The 21,462-nt window shown below is 40.5% G+C and overlaps 1 protein-coding gene across 4 annotated transcripts in view; it reads left to right on the forward strand.

The window, feature by feature from the left end:
• ostf1 (osteoclast stimulating factor 1) overlaps window positions 1–21,462 on the forward strand; it is an 87,194-nt gene that overhangs the window by 55,698 nt on the left and 10,034 nt on the right. Inside the window, exons 10-11 of one of the 4 annotated variants that reach the window (XM_043712308.1) lie at window positions 7,630–7,728; window positions 20,083–20,449. In XM_043712308.1, the coding sequence (XP_043568243.1) occupies window positions 7,630–7,728; window positions 20,083–20,207 (224 nt within the window). In that variant the 3' untranslated portion in view covers window positions 20,208–20,449. Of the gene's footprint in view, window positions 1–7,629; window positions 7,729–11,402; window positions 11,600–20,082; window positions 20,450–21,462 lie in introns of those variants that run through there. The other 3 variants (XM_043712302.1, XM_043712326.1, XM_043712317.1) reach the window with 3 other exon arrangements.

The raw sequence follows: 21,462 nt of genomic DNA on the forward strand, positions 1-21,462 counted from the left end.
TATTCCAAAAAGGGCCACAACACACTGCAGTACACCAGAACTGCAAAAAGAGAAAGAAGAACACCTATACAATGTATTCACCAAAAACGGATACCCGCGCAATTTCATCAACAGATGCCCAAGTGAAAGACAACAGAACGAGGACATGCCGCAACCCAAAGGACTAGCCACACTACCATACATCAAGAGCATTTCTGAACTGACAGCCAGACCACTGCGACCACTAGGACTCAACAGCACACAAACCAACAGCCACTCTCAGACAACAAATCACCAGAATGAAGGACCCGATACCCAGCTTGATCAAAACCAATGTAGTGTACAAAATCCCATGCAAGGACTGCCCAAAACACTACATAGGACAAACAGGAAGACAGCTAATGATCCGCATCCATGAATATCAACTAGCCACGAAATGACACGACCAGCTATCCTTAGTAGCCACGCACGCAGATGACAAGCAACATGAATTCGACTGGGACAACACTATTATAGGACAAACCAAACAGAACAGCCAGGGAATTCCTAGAGGCATGGCACTCATCCACAGATTCAATCAATAAGCACATTGACCTGGACCCAATATACCGACCACTGCAACGGACAGCTGGAACTGACAACCGGAAGTGGCAGATTCAAACCACTTCAAATGCTGGAGGAAAGATCACAAACGCTTCACAGGAGGCTCCCAAGCACTGAGGATGTCACCTAGACAGGGGACGAAACGTCTGCAACGTAAATTCGCAGCTCAGCGAACACAACCGCAACAAAGAGCACCCGAGCTACAAATATTCTCTCAAACTTTGAATGTTTTAAAAAAACATTAATCTCAACCTTCGTGTGCTCTTGCCACCAGTTAGCTTTGCTGGTCTGTGTTCTTAACTTGAAGAATGAATTTGGGCAAGTTCATAGCTGCCGCAAATGGTTGTCCATCGGGTCACTTGTGAACTGGTTTGTCTGAACTTTTAATAACAAAAGAACAATACGGCACAGGAACAGGCCCTTTTGGCTCTCCAAACCTGCACTGATACATTTTGCCCTTAAATACTAAAACCATTTTCACTTCCAGAATCCATATCCCTCTCTTCCCTTTATACTCAGGTATTCACCCAGGTTTTCTTCAGTGCTGCTATTGTCTGCTTCGACCACCACCAGCAGTGCCTCCCCGTCACCATCCTTTGTGTGAAAAACTTGTGTCCTACATCTTTTTTAAATTATCCCCCACCACACCCTGGCACTTTGAACCTGTGTCCCCTGATAAATTGACCCCTCCACCCTGGGGAAAAAGCTTCATACTTTGCATTCTACGCATACCATTCAGCACCTTTTATAAACTTCTATCAGGTTGCCCCTTAACCTCCTGCATTCCAGTAAAAGCAAACCTAGTCTATAGGACCTTTCTTCAGAGCTAAAATCCCCCATCAGGAAACATCTTGGTAAACCTTTTCTGTGCCCTCACCAAAGCGTTCGCATCCTTTTCGGCAGTGCAGTGACCGGGACTGTACGCAGTATTCCAAGTATGGCCTAATTAAATTTCTATAAAGCTGCAGCGCAATTTGTCTATCCTTGTATTCCATCCCCCTTCCAATGAAGGCAAGCATGATGTAGGCCTTTTTTAAAAAATCCTTACTTACCCATGCTGCCACCTTCAGTGATCTGTTAAACTGCACACCCAGATTCCTCTGCATATGAACACTGCTAAAGCTTCTGCCATTCACTGTATAATTTCCACCTGTACTTGACCTTCTAAAATACATCACCTCACATTTGTCCAGATTAAACTCCATCTGTCATTGTTCTGCCCATTCCTCCAACTGATCTATATCCTGCTGTATCTGCTGACAGTCCTCCTCACTGTCAGCAACTCCCCCAATCTTTGTATCATCCACCAACTTATTTATTAGACCAGCCGTTTTCCTCCGAATCATTTATGTAGACCATGAACAACAGAGGTCCCAGCACTGAACCCAGTGGAACACCACAAAGTCACAACCCTCCATTTCAAAAAGCATCCTTCCACCATTACCCTCTGCCTATGACTAAGCCATTTCTGTATTAGTCTTGCCAGCTCCTCCTGATACCATGTGACTTCACCCTTTGTACCAGTCTGCCATGAGAGGCCTTGTCCAATGCTTTATTGAAGTCCATATAGATGTTCGCAACCACTTATTTTCCCTCCTCAATCATCTTCATCTTAAAAGAACTCTATCAAGTTAGTGAGATACAACCTTCTCTGCACAAAGGTATGCTGTTTATTGCTGATCAGTCCATTTGCTTTTAAATGCATATAGATCTTTCCCTGAGAATCTTTTCTAATTTCCCTACAAACAGCATGAGACACTCAGCCCTGTCATTTCCTGGACCATCCCTGCTACCCTTCTTAAACAACAGAACAACTTTTAGCTATTCTCCAGTCCTCTGGGACCTCACCAGTGGCCAAAGTGGATACAAAGATGTCAGTCAATATCCAGCAATTTGCTCTTTTGCCTCCCTCAATACTCTGGGATAGTTTCCGTCAGGCCCCAGGATCTTATCTACCTTCATACTTAAAATGCACAACACCTCTTCCTTTTTTAATTGCAACTTGGCTTTGAAACTCAATATTCCCTTCATTGAGATCATCATCCTCCTCCTCCAATTCCATCTCTGAATACCGACACCAAGTATTTGTTTAGGACCTCACCTACTTCTGGCTCCACACACCCATTCCATTCTTTGTCTTATTTTAGTGGGTCAACCCTTTCCCTGGCTACCTTGCTTATTTAAGGCTTTGGATTCTCAATTTTTTTTTTAAATCTCACCGCACCAGGTTATAGTCCAACAGGTTTAATTGGAAACACACTAGCTTTTGGAGCGCCGCTCCTTCAGGTGGTTGTGAAGTACATTACAACCACCTGATGAAGGAGCAGCGCTCAAAAAGCTAGTGCTTCCAATTATACCTGATGGACTGTAACCTGATGTTGTGATTTTTATTTTTTGTACACCCCAGTCCAACACCGGCATCTCTAAATCATGACTCCTTAATCTTAATTTGCTACTAACTTTTCATGACTTGGTATTAAGGAATGGAGTGCAGTTTTCCTTCCAATGATCAAACACAAATTGATTACTCTCCAAAACAAAATTTTAATTTTTGGAATGGAGATGATAGTGACAATTATTTATGGAATCGCAATGAACGTTTGTTATTTGTGCTGACTTTGCAAAAAAAAGATGGATTAAATTTTGACCCAACTAATTAACTCAAATGCAAGTTCTACAGAATAAGAAAAGATTACCTTAGCTTGTTGTTTTTAAGGGAGATTGGCAATTAGATTTATTGTAGCATGACTAATGTAGGTGGGGATGAAATTATGGCATTTTGGATCAGTCATTTGTCCAACTTTATTCTGTGTCACTTTCAAAGCGGCAGAAACTTGACCAGTGCACTGGTACAATGTCTCATTTGTCTATCTGGAGATCTGCGAACAGGTCTTGAATCAGATTCTCACTGGGAGTGAAGGCTGCATCTTGTTGATTCCTGAGGACAGAATCTGAGAATTTTTTGCACACCTATTAATTGCAGGTTTTCAAGATTTGTCACGTGCACAACCACTGCCCCCTAACCTCCAGATACCAGTGTCTGTTCCACTGGCAGGTTAGAGTCCTCTTTATAAGACACCTTTTTTTCTTTGAAGGTACCAGAGCAGAATTGGTTCATTCAACCTATTGTCTTCTCTGCCTTTTGATCGTAGCTGACATGTTTGATCATGGCTGCTTGTAGCCCTTGATCTCCTTATTAATCAAAAACCTATCTATCTTGTCTTAAATGCACTGTGACTGGGCCTCCACAGCCTTCTGCATCAGTGAGTTCCCTCTGATGGATTCACCACCCTGTGGCTGGAGAAATTTCTGATCTAGTTCAAAAGGGTTGTCCGTTCACTTTGAGATGGTGTCCTCAGGTCCTAGTCTCTCCTATAACTGGAAGCATCTTCTCCACCTACCAATCTAGATCTCTGTATTCTGTAGGTTTCAATCAGGTCCCCTTCATCCTTCTAAACTCCATCCAGAGCAGATTCAGGGACCTCAATTGCTTCTCAGATGACAAGCCCTTCATTTCTGGCATCATTCTTATGAACCTCCTTTGGACCCGCTCCAAGTCCAGCATAAGGGTTATCAGTGCTGGAAGTCTGCAGTTAAATCCATCTTCAGTAAAGTTGAGTTAATTTTCCAGCTCTAAGAGGAGCATACTATCAAATGGTGTAAATTTATTCTGGTTAGTGAAATGTTGTGAAATGAGATTTAATCGCTTAAATAGATGGATTAAGAGGGATATAATTACTTTGTTTTATATGTTGAAATAATATTGCATGTTAATAGACACAGCTTCTCTTTATTTATTAGTTCAGCTTTGGAAACAGGAATCAGATGTTTTGTGATTATAAACCCTGTGGTCAAGAGCTGAAATTCCACCTTGACAAGTTACAAAATGTAATAACTAAATATTGCAATTTGTTAACCTGCAATGTTTTGTCCTAAAACCAACTTGAGAAAGAAATGTCCTATTTACCCCTCAGCATTGCACTGGTGTAAACTAAGTATACTTTACAGATGAAACAGAATTGATCGTAATGAGCTAATTGGATCAAAGTATTTCAGTGCACTTCTTTTCCTGGATGAAGTTATATTTGGCCATTTTTATATATTGTTTGATCATGTATTTTGTTCTGAAATATCTACTTGGGAATCAATAAAGTGGTGATTTGAAGTAGGGGGTTTATTTGCCTTCGAGCTAAGGTATTGAGATTCTAAACTGAAGTGCTGTTATTTCTTGATGGAGGGAATAATTACAGCATGTTTTAAATATGTGTTTTTGTTATACATGTTAATGTAAGAATTGTTAGCTGGAAAATGACACCTTTATGATACTGTAATTGTAAATAGGAGGTGGGTAAAAGTGGGAAAAGTGACTTATTGAAGAAATAGAAAACCTGACCTGGACAATTAGTTATGACAGGACGTAGATTTTTAATCTTATGCAGTTCCTTGAGTTCTACAACTTGATCTAACTTTTCATTTTGTTATTATGTTTGGATTTCTTGGTGCATTACTTGCATCTAAACATTTAGCTTCTTTCTCGTCCTCTTAACCCTTCCCACCAAGGTACACTTCCTACATTGGGAGGATAGGATTGTAAGAAATATTAGTTATTTCTTTCAGATGGTCTCTGAAAATGGAATTTTATGATATTTCAGCGTGCCCATTAATGAGGGAGGTTCCATCCATTTGATACAATCTTCATGTGTTTAACACTGTTACTAAGTGAGATGCACCAATCCCTCTGACTTCATTCACAAAGACCTAACTGAGTATTGCTTTTAAAAAAAAAAGCAAACTGTTTTGCACTTATTGGACAATTTATAAAAATACCAATGTACAAGGAAAACAGCATTTTTTTATTGAATAAGATGCTGACTGGTTGGCGAGTAGACTGACAGAAGTGTTGCCATCGAGATTGAAACCAGACAAGTTGACTGATTAAGGTTTTGCTTGTGAATTGAACCAGTGTATCCATCGCCATTTTATTCATCCGTGATGTGGGTTTCACTTGTTAAGCTAGCATTTAGTGTTGTATTCTAATTGCTTTGGAAAAGGTAGTGGTGTGCTGCTTTCTTAAATTGCAGTATTCCCTTTGGTGTAGGTACACCACAGTGCTGTTAGGGAGTTCCAGGATGTTTGAGTTGTTAATTCTTGATTTTGAGTTGAAATGGGCACGATGTGTATTCTTTGCTGTTGAGTCTGGCTGACCATTCTAAATTTGTTGTCCACGTAATTCTTAAAACACTGTTGTTTAGCAAATGTCCACTGCAGAATCACAATTCACTGTTGAGATTAGCAGACAGTCTGGTCAGGCACAGCTTGTTGCAAACAACTAAAGGAATATGTTTGGCAAGATCTGCCAGTCTGAGATGTACAGCTTGCATACCTAGAATCTCACTGGCACTGAACATCATATCATATTGCTCATTCATGTGATGCATGGTGTCTTTTTGCTTAATGGCAGTGTCCTATTCATGGCAAACAATACTCATGATGCTACTGCACAGTCGCAACATAAAACATCTATTTTTCACCTGTTCATCAATCCTTTTGAGGTACCTTTCCCTTCTGATATAGACTGGGCACTTTCCAGGATCAAAGAGATTGCCTTTAGTCCAACAAAATGACACCGAACTTCCAGTTGCCTGCCTCTTCAACACGCGGCTGTATTCCTATGCCAACATACATGGAACAAATTGTTCCAATTATATTTAAGATTGCTGATAACACCAACCTTGAAGTGCCCATAACTGTAGGAATTCAAATACATGTATTGGCCAGTGAAGACAGACTTGAGGAAGACAGTAATTGAGATTCCTTTGTTTCAAATAGAGCTCATTTCTCAACTAAGATGTCAAGAGAGGGAGCTTGTGACACTTCAGAGGTGAATTTGAGGGCAGGATTTGCCTCAAGGTGTGTTTATCTTTTTTTTTAAAGAATAAATAGACAGTCTTTTCCTTGGGGTGGGGGAGTCCAGAACTAGAGGGCATAGGTTTGGGGTGAGAACAAAAAGATATAAAAGAGACCTAAGGGGCAACTTTTTCAGAGGGCGATAAGTGTATAGAATGAGCTGCCAGAGGATGTGGTGGAGGCAGGTACAATTGCAACATTAAAAGACATTTGGATGGATATGTGGTTTTGGAGGGATATGGGCCAGGTGCTGGCAGGTGGGACTAGATTGAGTTGGGATATCTGGTCGGCATAGACTGGTTGGACAAAGGGTCTGTTTCCATCTTGTACACCTCTATGACTGACTCTAAGATCATGAATGCAGCTGATAATTCAAATACTGTAAAACCTTAGTTTGCCTATTGGCAACTGGAAGGGGTACTAGTTTAGGTGCTATTCCATGAAGGTGTGTTTCTCCTGGGGCTAAAAGGTAGTTGAGAGCTGAGTCTAATGGGGATCCCATGGCATCACCACCTCTTGGGCATGCATGGTGCTGGTGTTAAAATAGAACTCGACTACCTGAACTAGTTCTTGTCCTTGAATTCAATTAATACTGATTCATGGTGTGGTGGGTCAAGGTTGCTATGAAGGGCACAACAGCACACCACCTTTTTCAGAAGTAGATTAAAATGAAATTTACGAAAACTTCAGACACCTGTTGATGGCAATCTGAAATCCAGCTGCCTTTGTATTTGATATTGGAGGGGCATTATTAATACCAATTCCTTCAAAAATAATTGTATATGCAGAAGTATGACATTTCTTTCCCATCCTCCTGCATACCCTTTACTGAAATCTAATGATTATTTTTGAAGCAGTGGCATTTTAGTGTTGGTGACTGTTCGACAGGCCAAGAAAGATGTGGTAATTTGCTGTCCAAGTACAAAACACAGGACAACTTCTATTATTATCGTGGCTATCCAAGTGTTTATATATTGAACCTTTTCCCTGAGACATCCATTCCTGCTGAAGTCTCAACCTTTCATAGTGTCAGCTGAAGCTTTTGAATGGTTTGTTAACTTCCACATCAAACTTTAACTACCTCCCCAGCCATATGGACAAACACCATGTCATATGTATAATTATGTCTCTTATCTGTAGGTGCCAGGATAGATCTGAAAAACAATGAGAACAAAGTGCCACTAGACATGGCTACCAATCCACAATGTTCTTCTCTTCTTAAAAAGAAATCTGGCCAAGGTAAGGAAGAACTACCATGGAAACTTTTTAACACGTCAACTTGTATCATTAAGTAGCCTGTATAATTGCAAATCATCAGCCCTGCGTTAGAGCTTCACAATGGACATCTTTCTCCTTTTTGAATGCCATTGTTATCTAAACATGAAAGTATCAGGTGATACTTTGTACACAAGAATACATTTTTCTGAATCAAACAGTAATGTAGGCTCGAATGTTGCAACACCATTTCATGAAGACCCAAAGAGCTGAGGGTAATGATATTGCTTATATATGCTCTGCTTCTAAGCCCCTTCTCTTATTAAACCATAAACTGATGCTGCACAGAAGACTATTCAGCTCCTATGCCAGCTTTTATGTCCAAATATCCAATGAACTGCTTTCTAATAATCCCATGATTTTTATTCCCCTGCAATTGTTTATTCAATCCTCCTTTGAAGGTTAGTATTTATTCAGCTTCCACTTCCCTTGAAGGCAATAAATTCAATATCACAAGACTGCTCATTTTAAGGTGGTTTGTCCTGTTTCGCCTCATTCTTTTGACTTGCACCTTAAATCTATCTTCTGGCTACCAGTCCTTTTTGCAACTGGAAATAATTTCTTCTTATTTAATCTATCAAAGCTCTTGAAAGTTTTGAACACCTATTAAATCTTCTTCTTTTAACCTTACTGCTCAGAGTAGGTCAATCCCAGCATTTTTCCTGAATCTTTTGTTCTGAAGAAGAACCATCTCTGCGGACTTCAGCATCTTTTGTATTGATTTTTAGCTTCTCTCCATCTCATTGAAGTCCTTCTGCCGGTATAAATCCAGGTGTCTTCTGCCCCCTCTCTGAAGCCATGATGTTCCTTAAATGTGATTCTCAAAATTGAATCCGATAGCTGTGGTCTAACTAAGGTCTTAAAGTCTCAGCATAACTACCTGGCTTTTACACTGTGCCCCTGTGAGCAAAAGCAATCATTTAATCAGTTTTATAAAATAGCATTCTCAGCTAATCTTAAAGCCTTATGATCCATCATTGTAAGTTACTGAGACTGGAGGCAAAAGAGAAAATGCTGGAAAATCTCAGCAGGTCTGGCAGCATCTGTAAGGAGAGAAAAGAGCTGATGTTTCGAGTCTAACTGACCCTTGTTAAAGCTTTGACAAAGGGTCAGTTAGACTCAATGTCAGCTCTTTTCTCTCCTTACAGATGCTGCCAGACCTGCTGAGATTTTCCAGCATTTTCTCTTTCAGTTTCAGATTCCAGCATCTGCAGTAATTTGCTTTTATTTTATTACTGAGACTGGAGGGTTTGAGTTATAAGGAGAGACTGGGACTTTGTCCCCCTGAAGTGTAGGAGGCTGAGGGGGTGACCTTTTATAGATATTTATAAAATTGTGAGGGGCATCGATCGGGTGAATAGCCAAGGTTTTTTGCTGTGGTAGGGGAGTCCAGAACTCGAGGTATAGGTTTAAGGTGAGTGGGGAAAGATTTAAAAGGAGCCTGAGGGGCAACTTTTTCATGCAGAGGGTGATGCAAGTACAGAATGAGCTACCAGAGAAAACTGTAGAAATGAGTACAATTGCAACATTTAAAAGACATTTGGACAGGGACGTGGATAGTCAGGATTTAGAGGGATATGGGCCAAATGCAGGCAAATGGGGCTAGAGCAGTTTAGAAAACCTGATTTGACCTAGACATGTTGGGCTGAAGCACTGAAGCCAATACTATATGATTCTACACCTCTTCAGGTCTTTGTCTTTGCACCCACTTTGAAATGTATCGTTTTGTTTATATCGGCTCCCTTAAGCTTTCTGCTAGTTAGAAGTGGAGGAAGTTATAATGGAGAATAGCAAAGGCAATCAATTAAATATATCTTTTCATTTTGCCTTCACAAAGTAGGACACAAATCTTGTTCCAAAGATGCTGGGGAATGCATTGTAGTGAGAGGGAGGAACTGAAGGAAATCTGCATTAGTAAGGAAATGGTGTTGAGGAAATTGGTGTTAAAGGCTGATGTATCCCCAGGGCCTAATCTGCATCCACAATATTTAAGGAAGTGGCTCTAGAAATAGTGGATGAATTGGTCAGCCTGCAAGATTCTATAGACTTTATAACCGCTTCTATGGATTGGAGTAGCTAATCTGGTGCCACATTTTTTTAAAAAGGAGGTAGAGAGAAAACAGGGAATTGCAGACTAGTTACCCTGCCACCAGTAATAGAGAAAATACTAGAGTGCACTATGAAAAATTTAATAGCAGAGCATTTGGAAAACTATGACCGAATTAGTCAGCATAGCACAGATTTACGCAAAGGAACTATAACTTTTATAAGAGGGAGCTAGTGGATGTGGTTTACTTGGACTTTCAGAAGGCTTGGACTTTCTCATTGGAAAGAAGACTAAGAGGGGATTTGATAGAGACATACAAGATGATCAGAGGATTAGATAGGTTAGACAGTGAAAGTCTTTTTCCTAGGATGACAATGTCAGCTTGTACAAGGGGGCATAACTACAAATTGAGGGGTGATAGATTTAAGACAGACATCAGAGGCAGGTTCTTTATGCAGACTGGTAAGGGCGTGTAATGCCCTACCTGCCAATGTAGTCAACTCCGACACAGGGAGATTTAAACAATCCTTACGGGATAGTGTAGGGGGCATGCTGAGAATAGTTCACAGGTCGACACAACATCGAGGGATGAAGGGCCTGTTTTGCACTGTATTCTATTTAAAGGTCCCACACAAGAGTGTGAAAAAATAAAGTACATGGGATTTGGGGTAGTGTTCTAACTTAAAGAATTGTTTCCTGTCTGGCAACCAAAGTGAAGGAATAAATGGGTCTTTTTCTGACCGTAACTAGTGGTGTAAGGATCAATGTTTGGATCCCAACTATTCACAATCCATATTAATAATTTAGAGAAGGGACCTAAATATAGTACTTTCAAGTTTGCAGGTGACTGGGTGAGAGGATGAGCTGTGAAGAGGATGCAGAAAATGTTTTATGATTTGGACAAGTATGGACAAGCAAATGCATGGCAGTGGAATGATAATCTATATGAATAGATGAGATTATTCCTATTGGTCGCAAAAGTGGGAAGGCAGATTCATGTTTGAATGACGATAGATTAAGGAGGGCTGCAAAGAGGCTTTCATGTCCCTGTGTACTGGTCGCTGAAAGTAAGCAGGCAGGTGCAATTGTGAGGAGATTTGAACATGGGGGCAGGGATGTCTTGCTGCAATCATATAGGACCTTGGTGAGACCTACACCCCTCACTGTGTGCAATTTTGTCACCTTATATGAGCAAGGATGTTCTGGCAATGAAGGGAGTGCATCAAAGGTTTACAAGACTGACTCCTGGGACAGCAGCAATTGATATATGAAGAGACAGACTGGATTGATAGGACAATATTCACTGCAGTTCAGAAGAATGAGATGGAATTCCATTAGAAAGCTATCAAATTCTAACAGGACAAAGGCTGTATCTGGTGACCAGGAAGTCAGCATCCATCAAGGACTTTCTGTGGCTGTACTGGTCACATCTTCATAAAAGTTAGAGATAGAAGCTAGGAGAGTTTTAAAAAATTAACAGCCCAGCAGTGATATTGAATATTTGTAGAGATGAGAAGCTTCTTCAGTGTGATGACCCTGCGGAATTATTTTCTGGAGAAATCGTTAAGGCTAAAGCATTGAATGTTTTCAGAACAGACTCGGTGCTTGGTGCTGAAGGGATCTAAGGATATGTGGTGAATGATAGAAGCGGGTACTCAGTTGGATGTTAGCCATGAACGTATTGAACGGTAAAGCAGGCTCAAAGGATAAAATCTACTCCTATTTTCTATGCTTCTATGTATCACTTCATAAAACGAAAACATTGCAGATGCTTGAAATCTGAAATAAAGACAATACTGGAAATGGTCTTGTGGGAGTTGTGATTTTTCATGTTTCCCCAGAGCTGCTAGACTGCTGATTGATTATTTACATTTTCTATTTTGCATCACTCCACTTTACCTTAAATTTAATTTCTCCCCTCTCTCCCCATGTTACTGACTTTGTTTGTTTCCTATGATCAAATTTAGCCAAATAAATTTGAGTAAATGGCTAACATCAGTATGATGACCATGAAGTTGCTAACTTATCATATAAACTCATCTGGTTCACTACCATTGCTTAGGAAAGGAAATCTACTGTCTTTTGTGACTTGGCCTACATGTGATTCTAGACCCAAGGCAAAGTGTTGTCTTGTGTTTACATTCTAAAATGGACAAATACACTATTAATTTCTATCAAATTGACTAATGAGACCCACTGGCATACATTTAATGGGATATTCCATAAAATGCAGAATAGGTGCATTTCAACTAATAAGAATTCTAACAGATGGACTCTACATCTGTTAACTGGGGGGAGAAAAAAGTTAACAGTATCAAACTCTAAGAAATGGTATAATTTTGCAAATGGGTCGCAGGTCAGAAGATTGGACAATGTCAAACAGCAAATAATTACTGAAAGATTAACCAGGGAAAAACAGGAAATGATTCTTCAGATATTTAAAATTAAGTGTTTTTCTGACAGGAAATGCATCTAGGGAATTAGCAATGGATGATAGAGATGGCAAATAACTTGGTCAATGCAAAATACTGGTCTATCACTAGGGAGGATACCAGTGGCATCCTGGAAATAGATGTAAATGTAAAACTGAAAGGGAACAAGGAACTTGGAGTTAGTTACCATGTAGGTAGTATGAGTAAATTGTTGAAGCTACAAATTGACAAAACTCTGGGTCCTGATGGATTTTAGCCTAGGATTCTAAAAGAAATAGCTTGTGGTTATAGTTGGGTTGATTTTAATTTTTCTAAAACTCATTGGATTCAGGAAGATTCCTTTAGATTGGAAAATATCAGATGTCAATCTTTTATTCAAAAAAGGAGGGAGACAGAAAATGGGAGAGCACAGGCCAGCTAGCTCAACATTTTCCACAGGGAGAATGTTATACCCACATCCCACAAATGAATTTAAGAAAAGTTAGGAGCTATTATGAAAGAGATTACGAATGACAGAGGCATTACAATAGACAGAGCCAACATGACTTTGTCAAAGGGAAATCGTGTTTAACTAATTTATTGAATTATTTGAAGTTTAAACTTGTGCTTTAGACTAAGGAACCTGTAGATGTATTGTATTTTAGATTTCAAGAAAGCATTTCATAACGTGCCACGTTAAAGGTGGTTATGGAAAATTAAAGCTTGTGCTGTAGGGGATAATGTTGACCTAGAAAAAGGCCTTAACTGGAAGCAGAGATTAGGCACATGGGTCTCTTTTAGGCTGGTAAGATGCCACAAATGTGCCCCAAGGGTCAGTGCTGAGCCTTGACTCTTTACAATTTATGTAAATAATTTTGGATAAAAGAGCCGAAGGTATGGTGGCTAAATTTGCTGACGATTCAAGTGAAAAAGTGAAAGGGCAAAGATCTAGCAAGTAGGGTACTGTGGGGGAAAAATGTGAAATTGTCCATTTTGGCAGAAAGAATAAGAAAAACCATCTCAATGATGAGAGGTTAGAGCTCTGAGATGCAGAGAGACCTGGGTTTGAGTTCGAGTCGCAGAAGATTTGTATAGGTGCAGTAAGTAATCTGGAAAGCTAATAGGTTATGCTTTATTGTGAGGGATTGAATGCAAAATTAGGAAGGTTATGCATCAGTTACACAGGACATTGGTGACACTACACCTGGAGTGTCCAGTACTGTAGTGGTTGCCATATGTCTTCAAGGATGTTAATGCATTCAAGGCAGGTTGGAGAAGATTTACTAAACCAATACTTGGAATGAGTGGGTTGCCTTTTGAGGAAAGGCTTGATGGGATCTGTCTGTATCCTCTGGAATTTAGAAATCAGATGACTACTTTAAACATATAAGATACTGAGGGGACATGACGAAGTGAATATGGAAAAGATGTTTCCTCTTGTGGCACTTTCTATAACTAGGAGCCAGACTATAAAAATAAGGTGTCAACCATTTAAGACAAGGATGAAGAAACATTATTTTTCTCCAAGTGAATCTTTGAAACTACCTTCCTCAAAAGGCAGTGGATGGAGAATTTTTAAATAGCTTTAGGCAGAGCTAGGTAGATTCTGATTATCAAGATGTCAATAGATTGAGGGAAATGTGGAAATATAGAAGGGGTTAAAATCAGATCAGCCATGATCTTTTAGAAAGGTGGTGAAGAGTTGAGTGATCTGGTTGTATTCTTTGTTCGAATGGGAATTCCTGCCCTAACCAGGGATAGCCAAATGCTGAGAACACACACCAAAAATTTCTGGTCCTCAATGTTGTTTGCTATATTTACGAGCAACATATCTTCAAACTTGGGAATTATGCATTATATGACCATGTCCAGATGATTCATCTATTTCTTAGAGTACAGTGTACTTGGCTTGACACCAACCCTTGAGTATACCAATTTGTTTATCTCCAATCTGAAAATCAACTTTTATCACTGCTTTCTGCCTCTTTGCCAATTTTGTATCCACACTGACTCTATTGTTTGTTCCACAATTGATTTAATTATGCTAACAAGTCTGTAAAGTGATGCTTTGTCATTTGAAAGACCAATGCACAACATCAAATGCACTCACGTCATTAGCCTTCTGTTACTATGTCAGTGAACTCCATTCTGTTGCGAATTGCCTTCATTTATTAGCCCAAGATTTTCTAAGTGATAACTGGATTATTATTTGATATTAGGCTGATTGGCTTGTGGTTACCAAGTATATCCTCTCCCTGTTTTAAAATGGGTGTGTAATGTTTGTAGTTCTCTTGTCTCATTGTGCTGTCCCCTAAGGAGAGGCTGCAAAGGCTTCATAATGTGGAATTTACTGCTTTCACAATTGTTGAAAGTAGAGATGATCAATGATTTTAGAAAATTTGAGTGGGTGCGAGAGTGGGTGATTACTGACTAGATTGCTCTAAATAGAGTCGATACCGACTTGGGTCAAATGGTAGCCTGTTAGGCCATGATGATTCTGAATTTTCACCCACTCATGTCCTACAAGGACAAGATAACTTTTCTAATTTGAGGGCTGCTCACTTACCTACTCCAGCTATTCCTTCCTTACTGAATATTGCTACTATAAACTGTTAGACTGCCTCATTGAGAATTTCACTAATAAAGAAGATATTTCCATTTAATATGTCAAGCCTGTTCCCTGCTTCCACAAGGATATCTCCTTTTTGATCCCTGTCTTCCTTTTTTGACTTTTTTTTTGTCTTGTTCATTTATAAAATACATCTGGGTTCCACTTCATTTAGCTGCTAAGCTATTCTCAATCTCTTTAGCTTCCTTATTTCCTTTCACTTGGAGCTGTCTTGTACTCTGTACTGTTGAAAACCAAGCTGAATATACAATGAACTTCCTTTTTCTATATAACTGCATTCCTGAATTGCGAAAGCTAAAGTAATTTCTAATTTTGGAGGCTAATTCTTTGTGCTTTAACCACCACTGGACGCAGAATTGTCGGCTATGTTGATTTGGGTTTCGTATAGCTGTGAGGGCTATGTCTGGGCTGGAGGCCCGGGAGAAAAAATCCTGAATAAATGTGGGTAAGCCAACTGATGTTCCCAGCGATGGGAGCTTTGGTGGGATTGTGCTGAGTGCTGCACCATACTTTACGGAAGTCTAGAGGGATATGTTCCATAACTAACCTACACCATCCCACAGTACCTGTGGACCAAAATACTCTCCTCTACACATCAGACGTACAGATTAACAAATGTCTTTTTCTGTATAAAGTCCCTGATCTGAAAAAAGCAAGAGGTCCCTACTAGACAATTCATATTTCTGGTTCAACATATCAAAAGACATTCTGACCTTCCCCTCAAATAGGTCTCCAAAACATGACTCCTCTAGCCTCCCAGAGCCTAAAGCCGGAATCCTGGCATTCCTACTATGCGAGTGAAAAGGCATGTTTTATATAAATTGCCCTCGCTTTGTTGCATCATTCTCCATGCTTTTAACCACGTTAAGGGCAATCTGGTGCAATGCTCCATGACAGTCCTCATCCTGTCCATAAACAACCAATTAATAAGGGGGCATTTTGCCTGGGAGGCCTCCATATGTAGCCATATTGACCTCTAATCCTGGCAAGCCCGATCATTCACATGGCATAATAGGGAACTTTTATTAATAGTTTGTGAAATTTGGAAAGTCAAACCCCTCCCATTCCCTGTGGACGTTGCAGTTTAGCAAGCTTCATAAGAGGTCGCCTACGACACCAGATGAAAGAACCAAGTCAACTGTTAAGCCTCCATCACACTTGAGAGTAGCATCAGAGGGATCATTTGAATGGGATATAAATAACAAGGAATAACACTGAAGAACAACTAGAGGTATTCTACCCAACCAAGACATTGGTAGAGCCTCCCAATGCTCAAGGTCCTGTCTTATATTCTCCAGCAACTGCACAAAATTAGCTTTATATAATTGATTAAAGGCTGGAGTGATAAAAATGCCTCAATACAGGAAACCTCCCTGTATTTTCAGGTTCCTGAAAGGGAATCCGATTCCACCCTCCAGATCAGGTACTCTGACAAGGTCTCCCACAGACATGGCCTCCGCCTTCACAAAATTGATTTTAGACCCCGAGAAAGAGCCAAATAAGTTAACTTTTATGTTACATGGGGCACAGATTGTTGGCTTAGATAGAGAAAAACGTTCTCAAAAGGGTGATTTATGCCCCCCTGATCCCACCTCCAGAGCAACTATAATTGGGTCCCTCCAGTTAGCTTCCACCACTAATGTAAACAGAGGCGGTGAGAGAGGGCACCCTTGTCGGCTACCTCTATCAATACAAAAATTGTCAGACCTTCTGCTATTAGTGATAGCCGCTGTTTTAAGATCTTTATATAATATTGCCACCCATCAAGCCAAGGCATTTCTTCCCGCCTCCCCCAAAACACCATCTTGTCAAACACTTTCTCTGCCTCTCGGGAGACTACCAAGCTCAGAATCCACCCTAGCTGGCATACCTGGACCATGTTCAGTTCTCTTCTAATGTTGTTAAAGGACCTGCAACCCTTAATAAAACCTGTCTGGTTCTCCTTTACAATAGGGGGCAATACTTTCTCCAACCTCAGCACTAAAGTTTTCGACAGAATTCTAAAGTCCACATTTAGCAGCAAATTGAGCCTGTACAAAGCAGTCTTCTGGGGCTTTCCCTCTCTTGGGATTTAGGGTGATATTACCTTCTGAGGATGGAAAGCAGTCGTGCCTGTTCGAATAATTGTACATGTCCAACATTGGCCCAGCCAACATAATTATAAAATCCACGCTGAAATCTGGGCTGGGCACCTTACCACTTTGAAGCTGCCTCACTACCTTCTGTATCTCCTTGGATTGTCAGAGGGGCATTCAAAAGGGACACCTGCTCCAGAGTTACACCTGGAAGGTCCAAGTTCCTTTTTCTTAAAAAAAAAAAAAAAAAAAAAAAAATTCCACCTTCACCAACCTGTCCTCAGAGCCCTCTGACAGATACAACTCAAAATAGCATTTCCTAAATGCCGCATTAATCTTTTTGGAGTCTAGAGTAAGAGAACCAGTACACACACAATTGGATGTGATAGATTGGGGGGGGGTGGGAGACACTACTCTTCTGGGCCAGATATGCCAGCTATCTCTGACTTATCACCACAACAGAAGTTATCTGAGTATGGAAAGGAGATCTTCCTCTTGGCTCTCTGAGTGCAGAATTCCGAGCACCCTGAGGGCTGTAATCCGCTGCAACTTGGTCACAGACGGCCTATCAAGGTATGCAGCTACTTTCAATCTAGCCTCAAGCATTCGCTGCTGCTCTCCCCTCTGCTGCTTCCGGGTCGCCAAGTAAGAAATAATCAAACCCCTTGCATAGGCCTTGGCAGTATCCCAGAGCACTGGGTTACTAGCTGTACCTGAATTAATATCCCAAAAAATTTTAAATTCCCACAAAGTACTCTATAAACTTACTGTCCTTAGGGGGAAAGGATCCATGCACCATTGCCGCAAGCCTGTCCCACTAACTCCTGGCCTTAGCCTCCAAATACACCGCTGCATGGTCAGAAATGGCTATGTTACCAATTCTACAGGACAATACCAAATCAAAAAAAGCCTGTGGGATGAAAAACATTCAAAATCCCATACTCCTCCCCATGTATTAAAGCTGTGAGGATCACAAACCGCCCAAAATTGTCCTTAATTTGGTCTTACAGCTGAAATAGAAGATTCTTCTGAATTATTATAGCTACTCCCCTGCTTTTAGAATGAAAAGACTAGAAAAACACCCAGCCGAATACTCCCTGCTGTAATTTTAAATGCTCCTTGTCGCTTAAATGTGTTTCTTGCAACAGGACAACATCGACCCTTTCTTTTTGAAGACTTCAAAATATCAGTGAATGACTCCCCTTAACATTCCAGGTACACTATTTAAATGAACAATTAGCCTTAGCTATCCGAAACAGCCCATGACCCCCCCCCCCCCACCCCCGAGAGGAAGAACACTACTCCTATTGCACTGAGTGGAAACAGTAAAAGATTTATATAAACTATAAAATACAACTACAAAAACTACCAAAGCAAAACCTCTAAAAACTACTCCTGCACTGAACCAACACAAAGACAAAAAAAGGAGACTTTCCTCCTTCCACACATGTGGCCCTCACGCTACCCACTAACACCTCCATGACTCCTCCTAGCTGAAGCTGCGTCCCAAACCTAGGCAAAACAAAGTAAAGAATGCATTTATCTTATAACAAGAAAGTTGAAATGGGCATTCAACCCATCCCACCCCAGTCATTACTGATTTTTTAAAAACCCAAAGCGCAAGAGAGCAGAAAAAGGGGAATAATAGAAAAAAGACAACAGGAGGGGAGAAAGAGGATAAAGAAAGGACCCCCCACATATTAAAAGAGCAAAACCAGGTAAACAACAGAGAAAATAAAGGAAACGCTATCATCCATATTACTTGAACCAGCCAGTTTATTTTAATGTCCCCAGGAAGTCTTTTGCCTTTTCTGATGAATCAGAATTATGCACGGGACCCTCCATGGCTGAAATGTAACACTGCCGGATACCTTAGAGTACTGAATATTCAAGTCTCTCGGGCTCTCCTTTATTTCATCAAAGGCCTTCTTCATGCGTTTCACAGCCACAGAAACATCCTGGAAAAAATTATTTTTGATTCCTTGTGGATCCTTCCCCAGTGCTCTGGAAGCTGCCAACACCATTTGCTTATCTCTCCAGTCCTGGAGTCGCACTAGCACCTGGCGGGGCCGCTGGTTTGATCCAGGTCTGCGTACTGCGACCTAGCCAGGCCGCTCTGTTCACACCCAGCCCACCTTGACTTCCAGTCCCAAGAACTGCAGGAGCCATTGCTCCAGAAAACTGACTAGCTGGCCTCCTTACTCCTGTTTCAGCAGCTCCACTAAGGCCCGTACCTGCCTTCCCAGTGCCTGAACCTAACCCGCAGAGGACTCTGCCGCGGTCCGCTGCTCCACCTTCTCCATGCGCTGCCCAGGATGCTGGCCCTCCTGCTCATGCTTCTGCAGCATGGTCGAGATGTGTTCCAGCCTGGTCCGGATCTCGTCCATCATTGACTCTATTTTCTGAGTTCCCTGAACTCAGACCAGAGCCTGCTGCGCAGGTCGGTCCAAAGGAACGTTTGCAAAGATAGATGCTGCAGCCGCTGACATGTCTGTTGCTGCAGGGGAATGCCCTGCTTGTTGCATTCCTCTTGGTCATCTTTCCTGATCACCAAAACTAATGCACAAAGATTCTGGGGACCTAAAATTGTTGATCTTTTCCAAAATAATTAATCAAGGAAAGGTAAAAGCATCATCTTGCCTGTGTTACGGTGCAGAGCTCAGCAGGGCAGACCTATTAGATTGCCACCATCTTGGATCTTGCAACAAGATTTTAACTTGAGCACTTGCGTAGCTCACATGTGATCAACAATATTGGTTAAACAAGGGTGGAATTTCCATTGTTGCCAGAAGAGAACAAATTGGGTTGAAACATTTCATGCTAATGTAGCACCCTTATGGAATTGGCAGGAAGTGCCCTCTGGGCACAATTAGGAACTGTTAGCTCAGCACCTCTGTGTCATGAGTTAAAACTGAGCACAAAGTGTAAAGATTTGTCTGATCTTGTCAACTAAGGGAACTTTATTTGAATAGTTACCTAATTAAAGAATGTGGGCTAGCTAGTTTGTGGGTCTTGCAACAGATTATACCATAATATAGTTTATATGAATCTATAACAATGTTTAAATGCAATTGCAACATATATGGTTCGGATCTGCTTTCTTTCATTGGCCAGAACTTTATCCATTTTGAATTTTTTTCTTTCTCTATTGTTCAGTTCTAGAAACAATGTTTTGTGAGAAACTTCATGATTCTGTAAATTCTGAAGTATACCACGTGAATTTTTTTCACTGTTCGATAAGGAACCTGGTTCGTCAACAATTCTTTTCCAAAGCCACATGACTGGATGACTGGTCTTTCCTTGATTGTTGCCATTTATATAATTATCAGATGTATTCTTAAGAATCAATTTCATTGTTCTGTTGGAATTTGATGTTCACCGGATTAAAATGTTTTTTCTTGAATAGCTTTTTTATTATTTTGTGATCTTCTTTCCAACATAATGATACCTCCCTGATGGTCTGTACCTCTCCCATCACGAGTGGGTGGGTGTAGTCTTGACACACATATATGTTCATTTTGTATCATTTTAAGCCTGTTTGAACCTCTTCACCTAATTTGGCGGTGTTTATGTCAGTGTGGATTATTTCTATGAATGATATTGCTATAGCTTTCCCTCATGCTGCAAGAATTGTTTACTCCTGGGGTTGGAGGGGTGCACTGATTCCTTTCTAGCCTTACTCCTTCTCTGGTCACAAGTTTTAAATTTAATCAGGTTAATAATATGGCCAGTTGCACTGTCCTGATTTGTCCTGTGGTTTAGTCTTAAAAACAAGCCAGCCAGTTTTCTTAAGTCTACAAAGAAAAACTACTTTGTTACAAACAAACTTAGCCAAGCAAACATCCAGATTATTGACAAAAGCATTTCAACGGTCAGGATGTTAACATCCCAATGTTAACATGAGGCAAATATGGGGTAACAAACCATTGTGGAACACTCCACAAAATACATTAAATAGCAAGTGCGCCAATACAGACCTTGCTGATTTCCCAGCCTTTTCAGCAGTCAAGCTAAATAGTTTTTTTTTATGCATGGATCTGCTTCCATCTCTCCCTTTCCAACTATCATCGAAAATAGGAGCAGGAGAAGGCAATTCAACCCTTGGAGCATACTCCACCTACTAATGGCAGATCATTGAACTCGATACCCTGCTCCCAGTTTACCCATATTCATTTGATCCCTTTAGGTCAAAGAACTATTATCTAATTCTTTCTTGAAAACTTTGTTTTAGTCTCAAATGCTTTCTGTGGCAGAGAACTCCACAGTTCAAACCTCTCTGGGTGAATAAGTTTATCTTCATTCTAGTTCTAAATGGCCTACCCTGTATCTTTAGACTATGACCCCTAGTACTGGATTCCCTCGTCTTCAGGAACATCTTTCCTGCCTTTACCTTGGCTAATCTTGTTAGAACTGTGATCCAGGATTGACTTTCAGTAACCAATTAACTTTGCAACAGGCCTAGGACCCATTGCAATGTAGAATTGAATGCAACTAATATTTTACAACAGTGAAAAGTTGCAACCAGTTGTGGGAATT

The sequence above is a fragment of the Chiloscyllium plagiosum genome, chromosome 2, assembly GCF_004010195.1.
Source record: "Chiloscyllium plagiosum isolate BGI_BamShark_2017 chromosome 2, ASM401019v2, whole genome shotgun sequence".
Classification (NCBI taxonomy): Eukaryota; Metazoa; Chordata; class Chondrichthyes; order Orectolobiformes; family Hemiscylliidae; genus Chiloscyllium; species Chiloscyllium plagiosum.